This window comes from Hydra viridissima, unplaced genomic scaffold (genome assembly GCF_058129835.1).
Source record: "Hydra viridissima isolate aposymbiotic clone 2 unplaced genomic scaffold, HvirCarnegie_v1 scaffold_2, whole genome shotgun sequence".
Lineage (NCBI taxonomy): Eukaryota > Metazoa > Cnidaria > Hydrozoa > Anthoathecata > Hydridae > Hydra > Hydra viridissima.
The window spans coordinates 10,880,577-10,904,482 of NW_028324301.1; the positions used below are offsets into that span (position 1 = coordinate 10,880,577).

At 30.8% G+C, this 23,906-nt stretch overlaps 2 protein-coding genes and 1 pseudogene across 5 annotated transcripts; 1 reads left to right on the top strand and 2 right to left on the bottom strand.

Annotated features, from left to right (window-relative positions):
* Positions 1–5,667: 5,667 nt before the first annotated feature.
* On the bottom strand, positions 5,668–15,396 carry LOC145189513 (uncharacterized). 3 transcript variants are annotated; one of them, XM_090078526.1, is made up of 4 exons: positions 15,232–15,377; positions 10,205–10,664; positions 6,210–7,141; positions 5,668–6,127 (listed from the first exon to the last, which is right to left on the bottom strand). In XM_090078526.1, exons 2-4 carry the CDS (start codon positions 10,638–10,640, stop codon positions 6,125–6,127), a joined length of 1,371 nt encoding a protein of 456 aa, XP_089934652.1. In that variant the 5' UTR covers positions 10,641–10,664; positions 15,232–15,377; the 3' UTR covers positions 5,668–6,124. The 3 variants fall into 3 exon arrangements, with proteins under 3 accessions (XP_089934652.1, XP_089934651.1, XP_089934653.1); XM_090078525.1 differs by having other exon boundaries at positions 5,668–7,141; positions 15,232–15,396; XM_090078527.1 differs by having other exon boundaries at positions 5,668–7,349; positions 10,170–10,664; positions 15,232–15,395.
* Positions 15,397–18,047: 2,651 nt separating this feature from the next.
* LOC149891885 (uncharacterized) lies at positions 18,048–18,983 on the bottom strand. Its single transcript, XM_090078021.1, has one exon. The coding sequence runs from the start codon at positions 18,981–18,983 to the stop codon at positions 18,048–18,050; it is 936 nt and encodes a 311-aa protein (XP_089934147.1).
* A 2,676-nt stretch (positions 18,984–21,659) lies between these two features.
* On the top strand, positions 21,660–23,326 carry LOC149891886 (uncharacterized; annotated as a pseudogene). Its single transcript, XR_016449675.1, has 6 exons — positions 21,660–21,729; positions 21,863–22,025; positions 22,101–22,165; positions 22,477–22,574; positions 22,730–22,824; positions 23,133–23,326. The product of XR_016449675.1 is annotated as an uncharacterized LOC149891886 (transcript).
* Positions 23,327–23,906: the final 580 nt, after the last annotated feature.

Sequence of the window (23,906 nt, forward strand, 5' to 3'; positions counted from 1 at the left end):
TCAATTTAAATTTGAAGAAACGCAATTCAGATATATTTGTAATGCCAGCTTATTTGTTAAAGTGTAAAAAAAATTGTGGTTGTCAAATTTTAAATTAAATTAGCTGGACATAATTCAAAACTTCATGGGCATTTTATAAGAAATGTATCATTTTTTATTTTGTTTCACATACTAGACATCTATTTAAATTTATAAAAATGCTCAATAATAAAAGTTTTTTTCTCCAATTTGTGTGCAACCTCACTGAAGCTATATTTTACTGTTTAAAATACAAATGTTCTGTAGACCAGAGTTGATTGTTTTAGACCCGGCAATGAGAAATGATGCTGAATTGTTTTTTTAATAGACCTAGGGTATAAAGCCAGTCACGAACGTACAAAGACATTTGCAACATTTGATTGGTGAACTGCATACTTTAACTGACCGTCACTGAACGCAAAACAACTCACAAAAGTTACAAAATAACTTTCAAAAGGCTTTGCTCATTTTTCGCAATTTCTGATTACAATTCAGCGTCTTTCACAATATATTTCACAGTTTTATTTCTGATTAAAGTGGACTTAAAATCATTTAATATTGAACAACTTTTGCACAGGTAAAAAGAAGGAAAACTGACGTTCCGATACAGAGGGATGTACTGGGGAAAGTATATTTATATACATATAATATATGCAGGCGTGGATCTAAGGGGTAGCCATTAGGGCAATGGCCACATAGTTTAAATTTAACGGCAGCCACGTTAGTTATGAGTTTTTTGGCTTCAGGAATATCCCTAAAAAATTGTCTGCCGTAATTTACTGATTTTGGCTATAGAGATTCCTACCATGGCCACAACGGTTCTTATTTTACGTTACCGACGTTTTATTCAATCAATAAATGCTGTGAAAAAAAATTTTAAAGTATCGATTTTTATCGAAGTTTCAACTGTGAAAATAAATTTTGGCCACACAGTTACAAATTCCTGGATCCGCGCCTGATATGTATATAATACATATTACCTGTGCAAAAGTTGTGTAACTTTTTTGAAACATACTTAAAACAACAAAAGCTTCAAAAAATGAATTAATTGATAAGATTTAAACTGCTTGCGTTTAATTTACGTTTCTCAAAAATCTTGACAAAATTAAATAGAATAAAAGAAGCAAGAACAGATAAGTTTAAAATAATTAACTTTTTAACCTTAATTGTTGGTAAACATAACTTTTTGAAGGAAACATAAAAAGAGAGTGATTTTTCTCGGAAAATCTGTAAGATTTACTTTTTGTAATGATGTAAGGAGGAAAAATGAATAAAAAATACAAAAATCATCTTTAAGTTTTACCCGACTCAAACGTACAACATTCAATCAAATAAAAATGCGAGACAGCCACAACACCAGGTGGACACACATGTATAAACACATGAAAAACAAACCAGTCACACTATAAAGTGTAAAACTGCACTCGCAAAAATACTCGCAAAAATACTCGCAAAAATACTCGCAAAAATACTCGCAAAAATACTCGCAAAAATACTCGCAAAAATACTCGTAAAAATACTCGCAAAAATACTCGCAAAAATACTCGCAAAAATACTCGCAAAAATACTCGCAAAAATACTCGCAAAAATACTCGCAAAAATACTCGCAAAAGTACTCGCAAAAAATTCAATTGCAACAGAAATTCAACTTCAACTAAAATGATAATAATTCAATTGGTAAAGTTCACGAAAATTCTGTAGTCATTCTGAAAAAAAAAAACACTAAGCAAAAGATAACTGGTAAAATCTTTTTTAGAGAACTATGACATAGAGGTTAAAACAGTAATACTAAACGAACTTGAGGATAAAATCCACTGCCTATACTAGAAAACAACTGATTCAAAAAATATCTGCGGACATATGTAAAAAGAACGGTTGAGAAAATCTTACTAGAATTTAGAGGGAATTTTTTAGAGGAGTTTTTGAAGGGTTCTCTTCATGGAAGGAATTTTACAAGACAAATTTTTGAGGAGATTCTCCTCTTGAGGAGAGTTTTATGAGAAGAGTTTCGGAAATTTATGAAAGAATTTTAATGAGAAAATTAAATAGAGAATTTTTTTGAGGAAGATTTTAAAAAAGAGATTTTTGAAAAAAAGAAAGATTTCAAAATGAGAATAGTTTAAATATAGGAAGACAGTTTGGCCGCGAGTCTTAAGGTAGTAAGAGAAAATATTTGAGTGATTACATATTACTATCGGTATTAACATACTGTTATTTACATATGTTAAAGTGTTAAAAGAAAATATTCGTGAGATAACATATTGTTATTTACATATGTTAAAGTGTTAAAAGAAATTATTCGTGAGATAACATTATTATTTACATATGTTAAGGTGTTAAAAGAAAATATTCGTGAGATAAATACTTGAGAGTATTTGTTAAGTAAGTTATATATTTTTGTATATAAATATTATCATCTTGCATATATTGTGGTTATTATCATTTTTTTGTATATATTTTGATAAAACCGCTATTATTGTTACTACATGAATTAATACTTTTATGGAAAAGTTTCATCACCATCTTTACATTCTTTTCTTTGCGCTAAACAAACAACTGCGAATACATAATTGATCCGCTAAGACTTAGAAAATCCCACCCTAACTGTAAATAAGATTTAAGAAAAATCATCTTTTAAGTGACTCTTATGTTTTCGTAAAATGCTATCAAATCAATTAACTGTATTTCGCAAAAAAATATGGCTGCATTTTGGAAAACTTGATAGCTTAGTACCCATGGGCTACTAAATTATCAAGTTTTATTTAAATACCTATAAAAAGTTTTTTTAAGCAATTTTTCTCAGTGGAATTCTTAGTAGCACTGTTTAAAAAATCAACAACTTTAGAGTCATTTTATTTGTGCGGATCTAATAGTTCGAATTGTGATATATGATTATCTCGCGCATTTAATTTTTTTTCTGAAAATGTATGGTTTTATACTTACATGTTATTAACGGGTGACAAATAAAATGCATTCTCATGTAAAAACAACCCAAACTCGTTTAAAGTTTTTTTGGAAATGTAGTTTCATTCCAAGTAGCAGTCATATTAGTTTTCACGCTTTTTTGCAAGATATTTAGTTTTAAAACTAAAATATGAACAGAAAATTCGAATCTTAACCTGAACTACACATTCAAAAAATAACTACTGGTGCTTGTTCACCTGTTTGAATTTAAACCTAACATTTGATTTGACAAAATACAGCTATTCACGAAAGTTTAAACGATTGCAGAATTTTTATCAAGTATGTTTGGTTTTTGTTTAATAAAGAAAAACTGTAAAATGATATCGACTTAATTTTTTTTATTTATTAAAGAAAAAGTAATTAGCTTTAAAATGAATATGAACATGTTATAAAAATTTTAATATTTAGTTAGAAAAAAGCTATGACATAAAATCTTATAGGAAAAATAAGAAGCACAAAAGTTTAAAGGAATTGCAACATTCGAACAAAAAATGAAAAAAAAGCGAAATTAATATTTGAAGTGTCCTCCTTTGTTTTTATAGCAAAGATAAACTTGTTTATGCATTTATTCAACTAATTTCATGCACATCACGCGAGGTACCTTCAGCCAGTACTCATTCAAAAGTTGCTTTAAATGCTGAGTTGATTGAATTTCATGGTATGTCAGTTGATTGTCGATCCAAGACCAAATATTTTGGATTGGGTTGAGATCTGGTGATCTAGGGCACCAGGGCATCACATTGAACTTTTTTTTCAAAAAATATTCTTTGATTGAGTGTGCTGTATGAGCTGAAGCCCCGTCTTGTTGAAAGATGAATTGCTTGCTTCTGCCATACATGTGTCTGATTGATGGAACTAAACACGTTTCCAATGTGTTCTTGTAGGTGTATTGATTAATTCGGCCTTCATACAGCTGACAGAAGCCTATGCCTTTGTGAGAAAAACATCCCCAGATGCCAACCGAACCTCCACCGCCTTGTCGACGATGTTGCAAAAACCTGTCTGAATATTTCTCAGTTGCAAATCTTTTGACATAGATTCTTCCCTTGCGATTTACAACTTGAAAGTTAGCTTCATCACTCCAAATAACTTTTGCCCGCTGTTCTACAGACCAGTCCAGCCTTTCTTTGGACCACACTCGTCGTTTACATTTATCCGTAATTGAAAGAATAGGTTTTTTAGCCGCTATGTACGTTCCAATACCTTTGTCCAACAATGTTCGTCTCACGAGCTCTCTGCTAACTTTTGGATTATTTTTTGACTCATTGAAGATTTGTGCTAGCTTTTTATAGCTGAGTCTGGGGTTTTCTCTGCTCATTCTGAATATACCATTTTTGTCCCGGTTGCTAAGTTTGGATGGTCTCCCAGTACGCGGCATGTCGGAGACGTCCTTGGTAAGTTCCCAGGTTTTGATGGTTTTTCTAACGCAATATTCAGAAATGTTAAGTATTTTGCCTATTTGAACGTTTGTGTGATTTTTTGTCCGCGCCATACCAATAACTTGCCATTTGATGTCACTAGAAACTGATTTTCGACCCATTTGCACGCAATTGAAATTAATTTGAAATTCACAATATTTTAAGTTGATTTTTAATGAATTAAAAACTGCCTGATGATGTTGTGATGAATTTTTTGATTGAAAAACTACTCAATTATTTGCTAATTAATTGATTAATTCGCTGCGAAAAAAAATTTCGCAGCGGATTTATCAATTAATTAGCAAATAATTGATCATAAATAAAATCGTTTAAACTTTTGTGAAACCTCCTATTTGTATCACCTACCTTTTAATGAAATTTCTGAGTAAACGGTAATGAGTCAAAACCTACTTTTTTTTATTCTATTAACAAATAACCTATTTACCAAATTGGAAAAATAATTATTTTCATATCTATTTCCGTTAGATTTTTATTCAAGAAAAACCGAAGATTAGATTTGAAAATTCTGCAATCGTTTAAACTTTCGTGAATAGCTGTATAACTGACCTTTTTTTTCTAATTATGCAACCCATAATTAAATCTTTTAAATTTCGACCCTCCCCGTTTTTTTTACAACGAAGGTCAATAACTTGTTTTTATTCTTAACGCTGGTTGATATTGCATTCTTTGGGGCACAATACCGTTAGACAACCTGTTCGTTAGATATCTCTTTCTCCGGGTCTTTTATTACCTTTCACTTTTCTATTATATGTTGGTTTGTATGGCTCTTTTTAACGAGTGGCATGGTTTTGCGTTTGTTAGAAAAAATTAATCTTTCAAAGGAATACTTTTCGATAATTCGAATTTTGAAAAATAGAATTCTATCAAAACCTTCAAAAATGCAAAAATCTCAGAACTCAAAAATCAAAATCTTTTGAAAAGTCGGGAAATATTTCGAAATAACGAAAGAAAATTACTCCAAAAATATTATTTGAGATACCAAAAAGTTCAAGATATCGCGAAGATTTCGCCTAAATGAGTGTGTAACGCCCAAATAACAGGAAAAAACCATGGGATACATAAAAGTTCGAGATATTAGGTATTCGAGATATTGAGCCAATTATTTTATGATACCAGAGTCATTTATTTTAAGTAAAATCTTTTAGTTAGAAGTTTTGTTAACAAGTGGTTTTTTAGTTGAGTTTTGAGTAAAAAATGGGTAATTAGAATTATTAGAGTTTTAGGTAAAAAAAAAAAATAATAAGTATTACTTTTACAGTTTTATGGAAAGAAATTATCACAAAATCTTTTATATCAACCTAAAATTGTACAAGTTTTTTTCAAATCAACAAAAATCTGTTTCAGTAGGAGTTTACTTGTCGGACTGCTTCAAATCAACTTAAAAGTGTCTTTTGTTCAAATTAGGGTATATAGATTGAACCCAAAACCTCAAACAATTGAAAATGATCGGTAGTGATGAATGTAACATTAGATATTTATAATTTGTTTGATGATTATATAGCCAAAAACCTAACAGATCAATTAATATCAGATAAAAAATTATTGTTGCAAGCAGTAACAGTAAGGTCGCAGGTACGGAAATTCATTCACAATGCAGTGAGATTGGTTGCCATAGAAATTTAATCTGCTGATGTTAGGATCAACAAATGCTGTGAGGTCTGGTAAAACATCAGCACTTGCCTCGTAAGTTGCACCACTAGGATTTACTGTAAAAACAATTTCGTAGTATTGTTTAGAAACTAGAGAATTATCATAAACCACCTCACACGAATCGCAATCTTTACTTACTTTGGTATTTTTAAATCGGGTCACTTCATTTTTAGGAGTCATCAAAGCTGCTGTTGTAATATTTAACAGAGTTAAGTTTGCACAAAGACCTTTAGCTTTGTTATTATTGTTTATCAAACTGTTTATGTAGCTAACGATCTTTTGAGTCAGGTCTTTTACCTTCTCATCTGTTACTGGAATGTTTTTATACACCAAACACGGACACCAATGTTCTTTAACGCCAGAGCTTTGACACGTTCTAGCAGGATCTATTTCGGTAAACAGACTCTGACCGATAAACTTCATGTTTGGAAGACTTGGATAACTCAACAAATGCTGCAGCGTTGCATATATGTCAAAGTGATTAGTTAAAAGATCAGCGTTGTTCTTTAACGCGGTAAACATTTGCAGGTATTTATTCTTAAAACTAGGGGGTAAAGTCATTGAAAAAAATGGTAACCTCTCCTCTAGCTTTCCTTGTGTAGTAGTGCGAAAACTGCCAGCTCTGGAGCCATGGTCTCCAAAAATTATAAAAATAGTGTGGTTAATACGAACAGGGGATTTGAAGAAATCAATCATTTTTAAAATGTCATTGTCAATCACTTGTAACAAGTTAAAATCGTTGTGCCCAATATCTCCATGTATTGTTAGAGATAGCTTTGGAGTGTCTTCGTAGGTTTCAATGAATGTTCTGAGAAACTTCAAATTAAACTCCACATCGCATTTAGGCGACCCTATTTGTGCCAACCAATACGGACGTAGATACCACGATGTCGGAGGCTTGTTAAATCCGTTCAAACGGTAGTTAAAAGAATTCGTTGTTGGAGTGTCTTCGCTGTACATAGTGACATAACCAGCTTTGTGGAGATCTTTAAATATTAAGTTGAATTGATCACAGGTACCAACTCTGGTCCGGCCACGCCTTGTTTCTGGAAGATTTTCTTCCAGTTCCCCTTAAAGTATAAAGGTTACAGCATCAAGTTAAAAAATATACATATACAGAAACCATAATCAAATATAATAATGATATTTAAAATTTTTTTTTTTTACAAATCATCTTTAAGTTGTATTTAAATGGCAAAGCTAAAACATTTTTTTTTTTTTTTAAAAAAAAAACAGATTTAGCGGTTGCAATATTATTGGTCTCTTGGTAAATAAAGTCTAATATACAAGATAAAGTGGCAAATTGTTAATTTACTAATAACGATTAGCATTTTTAACAGGAAGGTTGCAAAAAGAAAGGTGTCAGAGAAGTGGATGAGAAAACAAAGATAAAATATGAGGCTAAAAACAAACACTGTTAGTTAATCTTTGGCTGAGTAATGTCAGTTTAGCCGAGTAGAATTAAAATTTTGCCGAGTAGAATTAAAATTTTGTCTAAAGCACTTAGAAGTATATGTAGACCAGAAATATTTTCAAGTTCTAGTATTTTTTTTGTTTTTGTAGCCTGTTAATAAAGAGGGATTAACAACATTTGTGTACTTTTTTGCTTTTTTTAAATTTGCACCATCAGCCATCCATTGTTCGTACAATCTACACAAAGATTCTAGAGTATGATGATCAGCTTTTTGAAAGTCAGGAGATGACGTCATGCAATACGGACAAGGGTGCTTTGATGTTGCAGTTTGTTTTCCAACCATTTAAAGCAAAATCTTTAGATCTTCAGATGCTGTGTAATCTAAGGATGAAATGTTTAATTTATTCAAAATGAAGCGCAACCTTTGGTAATTTTCGTTCAATGAAGGCAAAATGGCCAATATAATAGATTTGTTGACCCTTGAATCTTTAAAATCTTTGCACGCATATCCGTCACATTTGCTCAGTTTCTCCAGAATTTTATTATTTTTTAACTCTGGTTTTAGGGTTATTGACAGTGTAACTTTAATGAATCCCTGCCCTCCATCTACGTCTAGTTTGATATTGACATCTTTTGTTCCTTGACTTCTGTGATTAAGTACCATTGCTACAAGCTCTTCAATGTCATTGCAATATCTTTTTCTACCAACTATACATCTATAAAAAATCAAAATGAATGATACAAGTTGCAATCTAGCTATCAAAAAATATTTTTTTTGAAAATAGTTTACATACCTCTTCGCTTTCATGTAATTCTAATAGCAATGGGAGTTTATCACCATTGAATAATTTTCCAATCATTTCGTTGTTTAACATTGAAACCAGGTTCCACACTTTTCCGTCCTGCTTTACTTCTCAGAAATTGTGCAACTAATCATGTTGCGATTACTTAGAAATCATAATGAATTTATTTCAAAAATTGGCTTTAAACTCATAACAAATTTATTTTAAAATTATTTTTAAGCAACAAATCTTTACCTGGAATCTAGTTTTAATTGAAGTTTGTTTAATTTATCTAAAGAAAAGAAATGTTTCTTGACCTCACTCTTTCCGAAAGAGACAGTGAGTTGCTTCGGACCAGAAGTTTTCAAAGCTAAGGTGTTCCCTGAGTCATTTGTGCTAAAACTTTGATAAAACTGGACAGAACTCTTCTTTGCGTTGTTGGGGATGTTGATTTTACAATTGCAGTCAAATTCTTTCTAATTTCGCACAGGGATGTGCACTATGTTCTTTTGCATGTTTAGGCATTTTAAATGAATGCTTCAAATAAAAAGTTCTGATATGGATTGATAATACTAGCATGATATATCGGTCATATCAATCAAATATCATTGTAATGGTCACAAACATGCTTTCAGTTTGTATGTCATCGCATGTGAGGAGTTATTATGCAGCTGTTAACAATTAGCAAATGCTAACTTTTACTAACTGTTAATAATTAAAAGTTACTTTGCTTTGTTTTTATTTCAATAAGAATGTAAATAGAAAGTAATGAAAATTCATCGACAGATTTCAAATTAGATCAAAAAAGTTTTTCGTTTAAAAGTTAAGACCATTTAAATTTATTTTAGGGGGTAATTTTAAGCTTTGCATGGTTATAAATCTTAAACGAATAGAGATTTTTTTGATGAAAATTAAAATCTGTCGATGAATTTTGATATAGTTTATGATAGAACAAAAAAAAAAAAAATTAAGATTAAAGGAGACGTAGTTTTAGGAAGGGAGCAGTAAGGGGTCGGGGTAGGGTTAAATTAGCTCCAATTACCCTTAGTTTTTGCAAGTCATCCTCATTGGACACCAGTATCAACATACTAGAAAGTTGAGTATGCCCCATGCATCTAAGTTACCTATCTAGAACAACAAAATTCCTGGGCACTCCCTTAAAATATGTGATTTCTCCCCAGACCCCCACTAAAAAAAGTTGTCGTTTACATTTTTTGAATGAGGAAATGTTTTCTAATGATAATAAAAAAAAAAAAATTCTGGGGATGTGTTGAAAGGTCTTAGAGCATGTTCCTATGCACCGTGTAGGGTCAACCAAACAAATAGCTGGAGCTTTAACAAAGGTTTTTGACTTTATAAATAGCTTTAGAAATATGCTCACGAAAGACTTGAAATTTTAGACTTGACATTTTAGGGAATGGAATTTTTAACTGACAAAACTCTGCAATTCAAAAAAAGTTGCTAAATAAAAATTCAACATGCAGGCCTGATTATCTAACAAATTATTTTTATTAAGTGCAAATATTTGATTTTATTGTTGTAATAAAACTAAATAATTGCACTTAATAAAAATATTTTGTTAGATAACCAGGCTCGTAACTTAAGATATTGTAATTGTCTATTTTATTATTGTAATTGCTTAGAAATATCCGCATTATGTATTTCGCATTTTTAAGTCATTTTTTAAAATCACTTTTAATATTTAAATAGTTTTATAGCTACTTTTCCGTCAAAAAAAACTTCTCATTTACTATTTTTTCAAAACGTTTTCTTATAGAGCAGTAAATAGAATTCATACTTTTTAAAAACAAAGTGGAAGAGGCTGGCGCATAAAAAAATAATTTCACTCATTCAGATCAAAGTTAAAGATGAAAAAAAAAACAATAAAAATGGTCAAAAAACAACGTGAATTCAGCAGCTACTTTTAAAATCTTTACCTTTGTTGTTTCTTTTCAAATAAACAGGATCTGAGAACTTCACACCAAAATCGTTATTTACATATCTGTTTCTAGGATTGTGTCTGTAGATGTAAGAAACTTTAACTTCAGTTATGTTGTTTTTGTTGGAAGGCCGCAGCAAATAAAAACCGTCTTTAGTTATTTTTCCATACTGTTTTATAGAGCATTTCATTGAATGATTTTTCAAGAACTTTAAAACCTCAGGGCTAAACGGATTAAGAGATGGTATGACACATGCTTTGCTTTCACTTGCCGAGCTTTGTGTATCAAAATAATGATACGTTAACTCAGGAAGAGACTTTTCCCATTTGTATTTAAACGAAAGTTTTCTATTAACAATGATTACAGTAATAAAAACCACGACTACTGTAATTGATGTCCATACTTTGATTCTTCGTAAAGATTGGTGCTTCATTTGTACTTTTCATATAAATGGCATCTATAAATAAACAATAATAAAGATCTACGTAATTAGGAATGTAGTCATTAGATAAAAGAAATTGGTTTAGATTGGGAACATAACGTCTTTAGTTAATTTTCATAAAAAGTTATCCTAAACTTACATAGGCATTCGGCAATTTGAAAAACACATTAGGGTGGCCCTAAAGCACAATAACTTTTTTGTTAAAATTTCTCAACTGCCACCCTATAAAATGTTACTTTGAGCAACAAGAGAGCCCAAAAAATATTTGCTTATCCTGTCAATCTTATTTATTGCGATTATGATTGGTCTGAACAGAGTGATTCAGTAACTCATTATTAATTTATTGGCAGTAAAGTGTAATAGTGTTAATTGTATGTTTTAATTGTTCAATGTTAAATTCACTACATTAACTGGGCTATCAGGGATCTGTCTGTGCTTGCAGTGCTGACTTAAAGTAATCCTGGTAGTGAAGTTGGTCACTACTTTAAAACTGGTCTTCATTATGAGTTAAAATTTTATCATTTTTGTGCGATCTAAAGTAGATAAGATATTATTAACTTTTGCTCTACTCTTTTTTTTTTTTCTTGGTTGAGTACAAAACTTTTTCGCAACCGTCTCGCCGTGCTCTTCTAAACTGATGCTGTCTTCTTCGTCATTGGTTAATAGTTGTGGCAGTTGGTTTTCAATCTTTTTATTTTTTTTAGCATTTTCATACTCAACTACTCAATATGTTTTGCTTTCAGTTCTTCCTTCGCTGCCAGTTCTTTATCAATTGACCGATATAGCCTCGTCAACAAGATTCCAATCGTGCTCCAAGAAATTTAAGATTTTTTAAAATTTCAATCAAAGTGACAGCGTTAGCAATGTCAAGGAGATTTTTTATTTTGCCACAGAATTGAGTTTCATATGGCGTATGTTACTACGACTGGCGTGTTTATTGGTTTTTCAGAGTTGACTATTCCTTAAACAGTAGTTCCAACTTGACAATTGCATGGTCCAAGTTCTTCTAAGTCAAAATGCTAAATTAGTTTTAATGTTTCATTACAGAGTTTTATTTATTTATTTTAGATTAAGTCAATATAACTATTATAGTACATGCTTAGGCGACCTCAAAACATCAACCAAATATAAAAATATTTTTACAAGTCCATTTAAACAAACAAACCTTAAGGGGTGGAAGCACAAAATTTTAACTTCTCGTGTTTAAGGACCTAAAATACTCATTTACTATTTTTAAGTTAAGATTTGGTAGGTGAGGATTTATTGCAGAATTTTTTTGCTTGATAGGTTAGGATTTATTGCAGAATTTTTTTGCTTGATAGGTTAGGATTTAGTTTAGCGTCGTAAATGATGAAGGTAAAAAACTTCGTAATTGCCATCTTATTATCTCGTAGAACCTCTCAAAATTTTTTTTTAATAGATAAAAACAAAATTTTAATGGATAAAAAGTTTTAATAGATAATAAGAAAGGGAAGAGAATGGAAATGGAAACTTCCTCAAAATATATTTTTGCTTTATTGGCTCCCCATTCACCACGATGAAAACATGTCAGTTTTGCCATGTGTGACAAAATTGACATGCGATCATGTCCCGCCCAAAAAATAAATATTTTTATACTGTGGCCACGTTTGAGTGACCTTATGTCTGAGTCTTTCTAGTTGTTGACAGTAATAGTCAGTCGTTACGGTGGCGATGGAAGGAAGAAGCTCTAAATGTACGATGCCATGTACATCCTGCCACACTGATAACAATACCTTCTTTTGGTAAGGATCTGCTTTAGGCTCTGATTTTTCAAGCTCTTCAGCTTCAACCTATTGACTGTGTGGTTTACATAAAGTAATCACTTCTCACCGCCAGTAATTGAGTGATTTAACCAGTCAAAGCATTGCTTTTTTGAGAGCAAGAATGTGCAAATCTTCAAGCGCATACCTTTGTTATGTTGCATCAGATTGTGAGAAACCCTAATCCTCAACTTTAGAATGTTTCCAAATGAATGAAGACAGTACAGCATTGATGTGTGAAGACATAAGAGTGTTAAGGCTTTGCAATAGCTACTGAGTCTTGGATTCTCCTCCACCAGATTGGGTATCGTTTCAAAATCAACTTCAGTTGGATAACCAGACCTAGGATGATCCTTGAGTTTGAAGAAATTGGAACGAGAACGTTAAAACTAATTTTGATAAGTGCGTTTGGTAATACTGCATTGGATTGGTATATGTTAGGCGTCACCAGCGGAATGACAGAGCGGAAACAAACATAAGTTGCTGTGTCGAATATGGGATTTCTGATCTGACATTTTATGTCGAGTGAATTATCTGCACTCGTTTATATGCAGTTAGAGAGATAAGTATCCAAACAAAAAAAGTTTTTGTGAAAAATAAACTTTGACTTGTTATTTCAGAAAAAAACTTTTATGATTATTCTAAAAGCAAATTTAATCAAGATTTCAGATAACAAAAAAAAAAAAAAAAAAAAAAACTATGGTAATAAATTTCCTTTCCTCAAAACTTAACGAAACATTTAAACTTAAAAAGTTTTCCACGCTAAATAAATATCCGCACAGGTTTTTGAGAGAAAAATTTTCTCCAATTAATTAATTTTTATGAATTTTTCAGTATCGAGTTGATTTTGCACTGATTCAACGAAATTCTTTGTCGTATCTGAATCAATTTGAGCCCAAGCTTCTTGGAGCAGGATCTTCAGCTCTTCTTTCGTTTTAACACATCGTGCCCCAGTTTTTTCATCCAGAATAGCCCACAGGTGTTCAATTGGATTGAGATTTAGCCCGCCATTTAAGTAACTCAATCTGCTTCTGGATGAAAAACTTTTTTGCTATCTTTGACATGTACTTGGGGTCATTGTCTTATTGGAAGATGAAATATTTTCCCATTTGATTTTTATTGAGAATGTTGACATAAACATCAGAGTCCATAAGTTCATCAATAACCTCTTTCCTGTTTCATTTCAAGTCATCTTTCCCCACACCATAACATTGCCTCCACTAAATTTCGCTGTTCCTTGAATGCAATAGAGTTTGGATGCTTTAATCTCTCTCTACCATGTGAGCTCCGTCGGATTTTACAAGATTAAATTTTGATTCATCAGTCCGCAAAACTTTTTTTCAGAATGATAACGTCATGTTTACATATTGATTAGCAACTGCGAGTCTTCACTCTCGTTGGGTTTTTGAAAGGAATGGCTTCTTGTGTGAAACTCTTGCTTTAAATTCACTCTCTTTTAATCAATTTTTAATATCAAACGTGTTCACTTGAATTCTAAGTTCTTTTTCAAGAAGCTTTGATGTTTTTGGTACTCATAAAAATTTGTTTTCCTACACCATCTTCAGAACTTGTCAATCAATTCTAGGTGTCGTTTTGTGCTTTAGTCCTGATTTTAGGTAATTTTTCACGTAGCCAAACCTTTTATGTTTTTTAACCAAGTTGCTGATGGTTCCTAATGCCATTCCGGCTGTATAAATCTGAATGTTTTACCTTGTTAGTCAATAACTAAGTTGCGCTGAGCTTGCGACCATTCCTTGGCTTTAACTCCCATTTTTGATGGTTTCAATGTCAAACCAAATAGTTTTGAAAAACACCAGTCAATTATTAGTGGTTATTGCTTAAAAATCTTTTTTTAATTATCACTCAGAAAACGTTGTTTTAATAATTATCTTTCGTTGAGATTTTAACATGGCCTTAAGGAATCGTTAGATTTTGGGCAAAAAAAATTTACGTAATTTTTTTTTAATCTAAAATCCTGATTAAATTTCCTTTAAGAAATCATAAAATTTTTCATCAAAAACTTTTTTTTTTTTTCTGAATAACTCACCCAAGTTTATTTTTCATAATAGAATTGTGGATTCGGATACTTATCTCTGTAACTGTAGTTGCGTGGAAATTTCTAGAAAATAATAGACCGTTGATGCATTTTACAAATATAATGCTTGAACAATCTAGAAAGTCATAGAACTTCACATATTGCAATAAGATCCATTTCGTATGGCGCAAGTGTGAAAGAACTTTCTTTCTAACTCAATATTTTTTTAAAAAGCTACGTCAAATGTTAAGTGAAATATCTGGATTTTATTTGTTACAGGGGGTAATTCGATTTATAACTAGGGAGTTAAGTTTAGATTAATTTAATAAGTAATTTTTGAAACTAATTGAAGACGGGAATAACAACAGATGTCCAAAGAAGCAAGATTTCGCATTTGCATCTTTTTCATTGTGCTAGTGCTTACATATTACTTCTAACAATATACAAACGAAAGACCACTGTTACCAGGCACTATGGAGAAGTTTAAAAAAGCTTGACGATTAAAGTTACTGAAGTTTTTGAGATTCCATTTTGAAAAGTAGAAAAATTGGACAACTATCGGTCTTCCCCAGTCCATAGAAACAAGTTTACCAGGTTTACTATACACAAACATAAATGCACATACGTATAACACGATATGCACACACATGGCACAATATTCACACACATCTAACACTACATACACAAATCTCAATATATGACTTTAAAAGTTTATTTTAGCGTTTATTTATTTTCATGAATTACCGACGCTGAACTGAGTTCTTACCTGGTTGATATACCAATAAACCAATTTGGAATCGCATCTATGCGTTTTATAATGAACAAGCAGTTTCGTAAACTCAAAAAGATTTTTAAAATAGTCGGCAAGGTTTTTTGGATTTACCGCCTAATAAAACGAAAGCTCACAAACATTTGCTACTCCATTTTAAATTTACATTTATTGAGTGTTTTCTATATATTTTTTTAATGAGATACTAAAATAGCATTAAGAAGCTGTGAAGTAAAAAATGGTGATGTGTCAGAAAAGTGTTTCTGCGTGACAAAAATCTTTTTTGCTATTGAGAAAACGAAAGAAAAAAAAAAGATACGAAAAGAAAATTTTTTTGAAAATGGGGAATTTAAAGGCTTATTGTAAAGTACTTTGCTATTAAATGATATTGGAAATTCATGATGTTAAGTTGGTGATGTCATAATCAACTAAAAAAAAAGCGAAATTCAATATAAAAATGCTGTTTTACATCATTAAAAATTTGTGAAAAACTTTGAAGAGTAAATTCATGCGAATGAAATCAAAGAAGCATTTCTAATTGGATTTTTAGAAAAAATTAAGTTTTTTCTGGTAAGGTATGTTATAGTTCTTCATTTCACTTTTGTAAAAAAGTTGATCTTTAATTTTACAGCAAAACAAGATGATAGATGGAGCCAGATAGATGGATAACAGAAAAAGAAGATAAATGTAGCTGCATTTCCGAAGTTGTTATGCAAAGAGAAACCATAAAGCTATATGAAACAATGAAAAAATAGAAGATTAGCTAATTTTATTTTAAAATATGCTTCACCCAGAATAGTATTCACAGCTTCTCGCAGGTTGAACACACTTTGCATATTGATCTTTTGAAATAGGCGCGATTCCGCGTTTAGATGAACTATAAGAATAGGACGTGATTCACCAAAAAAGCAGAATTGCACTAAATTATTAATTTTACAACTTATTGCAAAAAAAATTTGGAAAACGGTTAAAAACTCTTATTTGTTTTTGATTAGGTATCATTTAAATACGCAAGCGGAAAATAATTAAAAAAATACAAAAATGCAACTAATTTAAGCTTTTCTGGGCCTCGAATGACAAATTTTGCTGACTGCAATATGTCTCCCATTTTAAACGTTGGGAAAAAATAAGTTATTTACTTAAGTAATTAATAATTACTTTTAAAATTTTTTAAGTAATTCTCAAATTTTAAGTAATTTTTACTTTTAGAAAAAAAATCAATAACTTTCAACGTTTAAAAAGGGAGAACAAAATAATTCTAACCTGACGATCTAAGAAAAAATTGCACAGAGCCAAACGAATAGATTTGTGCATCTACTATTCAAAAATATTTACAAAGAATAATCCACTCGATCGATGAAATAATCCATTCAATCGCTCGATGAAATTTGGAATGCGACTTTTTTCTACATGCTTTTTTGTTTCCTTATTTTATTGTGTATTTAACTATATATTTAACTATGTAATATTTAACTATGTAATATTTAACTATGTAATATTTAACTATGTAATATTTAACTATGTAATATTTAACTATTTAATATTTAACTATTTAATACTTAACTATGTAATACTTAACTATGTAATATTTTACTATGCAATATTTAACTATGTAATATAAGAAAAATAATTTATGTAAAATCTCGAGGATTAAAAAGAGCTGAACGTTTGGAGAGACAATATATTTTTTAACTAGTATAAATGCAAGAGTGTCTATGCTGCTCCACCAACAGAATATATAATAAAAAAGAGGTCTGTGGAGAGCACGCACCAATAAATTGACCATTAACAATAATAACAATAATTAAATTACAAATACCACATTTAACAACACCCACATACAATAATTAAATAATGAATATCACTTTCAACATGCTTCTTAATAATTAATTTTTTATTGTCACTTTTAATACACTCCCCCTGTTGACTTGTCAACAATATTTGTCTTTTAATTGTCTTAGACATTGTCCATCAAGAGTTGCCTGTCGGGTTGGACGTTTATTAATTGACCTGAGCGCCGCATCATTCTGCCCAATCTCGGTTTCAACTGCACAGAGATTTTTTTTCGATTTATCTTATCTTTGCTATCTTCTTCAATATCGATCTCCAGAGGAATTAATTTTTGGACAGGTCGGAAACATATCTTGGATGTTCCTTTATTTGATATAACCTTTAATTTTGCTCCGCGAATTGCTTTGTCTTTTCCTTCAATAACTTCCACAACTCTTGCCTTTCTCCACTGACTTCTGTGTGTCATATGTTTGTCATTAATTAACATAACATCATTTACTTTTAGTACCTTTTCTTGCTTATTATCATTAAACTTATTATATAAATGTTGTTGTTTTAATTCATTCAGAAAAACCTTACTAAAACGCTTTCGATAATCATTAAGTTCCTTAAGTAGATAGCACGTTTCTTGAAATCAACCATAACAAAACATAAATTTGATTTCACATTATTTCTTATTATATTTCGTCCATACATCAAGTGAAAGGGAGAGTAAGCGCTTCTTCATTATCATCTTCACTCATGTAGACAAGTGGTCTACTATTAATTACAGATTTAATATCGCATAAAACTGTTTGCAGTTCTTCATAAGTAACGAGGGATTTTCCCATAACCTTTAACAGTACTATCTTAACTGATCGTACCAATCTTTCATAAAATCCTCCCCACCAAGGGGAAGCAGGTAGGATGAATTTTTGAATAATCTTATCATTTAAACAAAACTTCTTTACTTCGATTGATTTAAATGTTTTAAAATTGTCACAAGTAATGCTATCAGGTATGCCCCTGTGTGCAATAAAGCGTTAGAGTGCTCGGAGGAAAGCAGAGATCTTCATGTCAGGAGTTATGTCCAGATGAGCAGCACGACTAGACGCACAGGTCAGAATCAAAACGTAAACCTTAGATACAGCATCAGTTTTTAAATAACTTTTTATATATAAGGGTCCAGCAAAATCTACACCAACAGCTTGAAACGAAATCATAGAAACATTACAATAATCGGGTAAGTCAGGAGTTGGGGGAGGCAGCATTGTTCTTCCATTAATCTTCTTGCAAATAACACACTTACGCAGAACATTCTTGACAGTTTTTCTTCTTTTAATAATCCCAAACCTTGCTCTAACTTGACTTAATGTAATTTTAATGCCATGATACATAACACGTTTATGGGCGTCACGAATAATTAACACCATAAAATAGCTATGTATTCCTTCACGTAAAATAATCGGATATTTTTCATTATAACTTAGTATCGAATTTCCCAATTGTCCTTTTAATCGCAGTATATTTTGTTCATCAGTGAACAACTTCAGGGATGAACTTAGCTTTTTGTAGTTATCTTGATTTCGTAAATAAAACTGTTCAACTAATAACCATAAATTAAATGCCATATCATATTCATCAAGTGTTAACATGTTTTCTTTAATTATTCCATTATTCTTCTTAATTGTTTTTATCAAACTACTTGCAAATCTATTTACATATCCCGCTACCATTATAAGTCTGTTCAATGTGCTATACTTCTTAATATCTATCAGAACACCAATATTACCACTACTCGCAGCCTCAACCATATTTACTCTACTCTCATTTATCCTATCTACACCCTTTGACTCAATCAGAACTTCATCCACATTCAAACTATTCTTACCATCAAACAATCCTACTTCAACCTCCTCCTCACATAAAAATTTAGGTCCAGATAACCAACTATCACTCAATAGCTTAAAACAAAACATACGAGTTGGAATATCTGCTGGATTCTCCAATCCTGCTACATGCCTCCATTTCTTCCTATCAACCTCTTTTTACCTAATCACAACTACACGATTTTCCACCCCAGGTTTCCAAGTTTTCTCCTTACCTTTATTCCAATGCAAAGCCACTTCAGAATCTGCCCAACAACTAACATTACTAACAATTACTCGATTTTCTATTACTCGTTTCACTTCTCCTACTAAATTGCTCAACAGCAAAAAACCCAACAGTTCTAACCTAGGAACAGACAACTCTTTCAATGGCGCTACCTTTGTTTTGGCTGAAAAAAAAATACTCTCACAGTAACACTCGACTTAACTTTAAGATAAACAACTGCACAATATATCTCTCTTCAGCCATCACAAAATCCATGTAACTCTGCCGAAATTATTCTCTCCTCAACTCTAACAAACGCAAATCTCTTTACTTTTAAAACACTCAACTCCTCAACATTTCTCAACAATTCTTTCCACTTAAACTCAATCTCTCCGCTCACACTCGCATCCCACTCCTTTTTATCTCTACACAAAATTTGAAAAATTGTTTTTAGTCTGGCTGTTATAGGCGAAACAATGCCTAATGGATCGTAAATTGATGCCGAAATTTTCAAGATATTCCTTTTTGTTGTTTTAAATGCCCGTGACATTTTTATAGAGTCATTAAATTGGAAAATAAATTCATCATTTTCCGAGTCCCATTCAATTCCTAAAACTCTTTTATACTCATGATCACTTTTACCCAATTCAGTTTCTAAGTAAGTGCTTATAAGTGCTGTCTGTAGCAAAATGCTATCAGACACACCTACCCCAGCAGGCAAAAGACGTCTATAGATCATCTAAAACTACTCTAATTTGCATCTTTCGTAGATGCGTATATTTTAGACGTATATTATTCATCGAAAAAAGGTCTAATTTCAGTGATTCTATTTTTTTCCAATTGTAGACGCATATTAAATGTATAAACAAGATTAAAACATAGATATCTCTTTTCGGTTACATATAGATGCATTTAAAATGTCTTCTATAGATCAGTTGAAGAGAAAGAAGAAATTTTAACTAAAGACAGTCGATTTTACAGAACGATTATTATAAATGACCGCCATTAAAGAAACGTGCATGGCGGAAACTTGTTTCTAGAAAGGAATAAAAATTTATACGTAGCTAAGTTTACACTAACCTATGAAGAACATAAATCATAATGATAATAATTTTGAATGATTTTTAAATAAATAAAATTACATGCTATTACAAATTACTTGCTAATATAACGACAAAATATTTTCATGGTTTCAGTGCATAACATTTTACTAAAATCACTTCATGATCTGAAAGATAAGAAGTTATTCTTAAGTTGATATTTTTATTTGTAGATTAAAATGTAATTTTAATATAAATGTGTGTTTTTATAAAAATATATGGTGTTTTTAATAACGCCAAAAACTGTTTTAGTGGTTGGCTGTGCACATAACATTTCCATTGAGAAAAATAGTTAAAAAAAAAAAAACAGTGAGAGGAAGGAGTTTTTAGAAGTTTGACTGGTGTGATTTATTTGCCTTTTTTTTTTGTCTTGAAATAAAAACATTTTTATCTAGATACAATTATGCCCTTTACAAAAAGTTCATACCAACAGTGATGTCGCAGATTCAAAAGGAATAAAAGAAATTACTAGAATCCTCATTTGTATCTTTAGACAGTATACTTAATGTTGGAATCTTAGGAGGAGATAGTATGAGAATGAAAAGACATTTGAGGAATATTCTAACTATGTTGAGTATTTGTTTTCTGACAATGAATACTCTGATAACCATGAGCTTAATGAACTTAGCTCAACTTTGAAGAAAAGTTTGTCTGGATGTTTTAGCATTTGACCAGGTTTAAGTATAGTATAAATAGTTAAACAAATCTCTTTGATAGCCAAAATTTTTCAGGAGGAAAGATCAAGAATTGCTCTTAAGCCACACTCTAAGAAAAGTAAGTGGAAGTTATCAATAATTGCATGTAATAAAGCAGAGTAGTATGTTACTTTTTAGTTTTTTATCTGTCAAAGTAAGGTTCTCTTTTGCACCTGAATTTTTATTTTCATTTTAGCCTTTTTAACTGATAATTTGCATGCATTAAGTTATTTTGTAGATACAATATTGAAAAGTAGTTTATTTACAGTCCAGACTGTTTTTATTAGGATTCCAGTCTGCATCTTTTGCCGCTGTCTGATTCTATGCAAGAAGTTAACACTGATATAAAAAGTAAGTTTTTTAAAAATGTTATGCCAACTACTGGGAGTGAATAAAATAACAAATGATATGTTTTTTTGGGGTTTGATTTTATTCATTCCTTTCTTTTGCATTTGTATAATGTTGGTGGTCAGTGATGTATCTAGAAATTATTTAGGGACACAGGTAAAAAGAATTTCAACTTTTATTTTGAGGACCTTTTTAAAAAAAAAAAAAAAAAAAAAACAGTCAGCGCACAGCTGTATGGATATTTGTAAAAAAAATCATTTTTCCAAAAAACAATATTTGCAGAAAAAAAAGGTCCTTGATTTCTGAATTTGAGAATCAGTGCCCAAATACTTTGAATGCTGTCAGAACAGTCTACATTACCCTCTAAATAGAACTTATATATGAATTATATTTATTTTAACTAATTTGATCTGGAGTTATGGCAGAATATTTTGGGTACCCAAACCAGTATACCAGTGTCAAAATCAGCCTGGATATGTCACTAGGGGGTATGTACCCAAACATTGTTAGGATCAATTAATAAACAACTAAAAGGATATTTTTGCTATTTGGTTTCATGAGCTAAATAATAATTTTGAGGTAACTACTGACCTTTATTCACAAATACACAATTATTTATAGAAGTGGAACATCTTATTCTCAAAGAGCTGGCTGAAATAAAACTTATCTTAAAGAGCTCATTGAAGTAAAGTTTCATGCAACTGGGGTGAAGTTGCTAGAATCAGTTGACCAATTGGTAGCACCTAATAATAATCAAAAGGACAAATCAGAATATAATAACTTGGTATGATCTAGTTATCTTGTTTTCGTCTGGGTTATTTGAAGGTTCAGGATTAACTCTATATGTTGTATATTTTAGCTTGATAGTTTGAAAATAGTTGGTGGCAGAAAGCCAAGAGAGCATGTTTTCATGATCATGAGAAGGTAAATGACAATTCCAATCTTATTTCAGTTAATCAGAAATTTAACTAAATAGCAGTAAAAAACAAATAATTTTGACCATTTGACTAACAACTACTTGTAACTTGAAAATAATAAAATTTTTGAGTAATTTACTGTAGGTATTTAAACTAGTATCTACATGCAAAAGTAATTTTGTTCGGAGTTTAAATTTAATGATTACAAAATTTTACAATTTATAGTTCATTCAAATAGTTTATTTCATGTATTCAAATATGTCATTTCATTTACATATTCAAATATATATATCAGTTTATTGTAAAAATATCTATCAGGTCAATTTCCAATCAGCTACAATCTAAATTAAATCGAAAAGGTGATGGGGAAAAAATAAGTCTTGAAAACCTTGTAAATATCTGGAGTGTTTTACGAGGTATAGTTTTAATGTGTATATAACTGCTCTTTGAATTAAAAATGTACTCTTTAGCTCATTTTTGTGCCATACTAGTATTTTTGTCTCCATCACCTTTCTTTATCTATACCAAAGTAAATTATGTTGAATATTTTAAAATTTTTTCGTTTTGACAGATTCCTGTGAATACAATGTTGAATCAATAAAAGATCTAGAAAAATGTTTTTGCAAAATGCTCCTGCTCGCAATCAGAAAAAAAAAGTCTTTACAGGTAAATTGGTGATACATAATTGTTAAAATCAATAAAATTATATTTTCAAATGAACTATTATTATTATTATATATTACATCTTCTTCAGATAATTGAAGATGAAGAGGTTAATAAATAGAAAAAAACAGCTTAATAAGGTTACTTTGTTCCAGAAAGATGTGTTATATCTCATATCTTTGATGTTTTTATGAAATTTGGCAACAAGTCGAGTGAAAGTTTATATATGTTTCATGTAAACAGATTTTTTTAATCATTCTACATGTCTTTTAAAGCATTAGTGCATTTATTTACATGCTGTTATATTTTAGATACCGATGCTGAGGAACAGCGAGTTGGCGGACTCAGTAAAGAATTATAGTTTTCTTATTGTAAACATTTGTTTTATGATCTTGGTAAATAAATTTCAACAACTTGAACTTAATTGTTTCTTTACTTGTGTAATTTTTTAAAGACTTTTTAATCTTAACTCAGTCGGCAAAAGATATCTAAACTGCATCTAATATGCATCTGAAAACTAGTCTAAAAGAGGTCTGAAATCACGTCGTGAATGAACGCTAAATAGATGTCTATCTTATAGATGTCTTTTAGATGCATTTTATTTGATAAAAGTGCATCTTTTAGATGCATAAAAGATGTGCAATATACGTCTACTTGATTAATTTTTTTATCGAATAAAATGCATCTAAAAGATGTCTATAAGATAGACGTCTATTTAGCGTTCATTCACGACGTGATTTCAGACATCTTTTAGACCAGTTCTCAGATGCATATTAGATGCATTTTAGACATCTTTTTGCCTGCTGGGACAAGAGTTGCACTAGTTTGGGTTTGCTTCTTATTGCAAATATAGATGTGGCATTTTCCATTGCATTGAAAACATGAATAGTTAGAATGACAAAATTTTGATATATGACCTAATTTTAAACAGATGGAACATCTCTTTTGCTTTTTTAGAATTTCAACTCTTAAATCTAAATTCGTTACTTTTAAACAGTTAGAAGGCTTATGGTTTTCTGAACAATATACACATTTTAAAATTCTTTGTTCTGGTGCTCTTCTATTTTGTGTATGAAAACCTGATG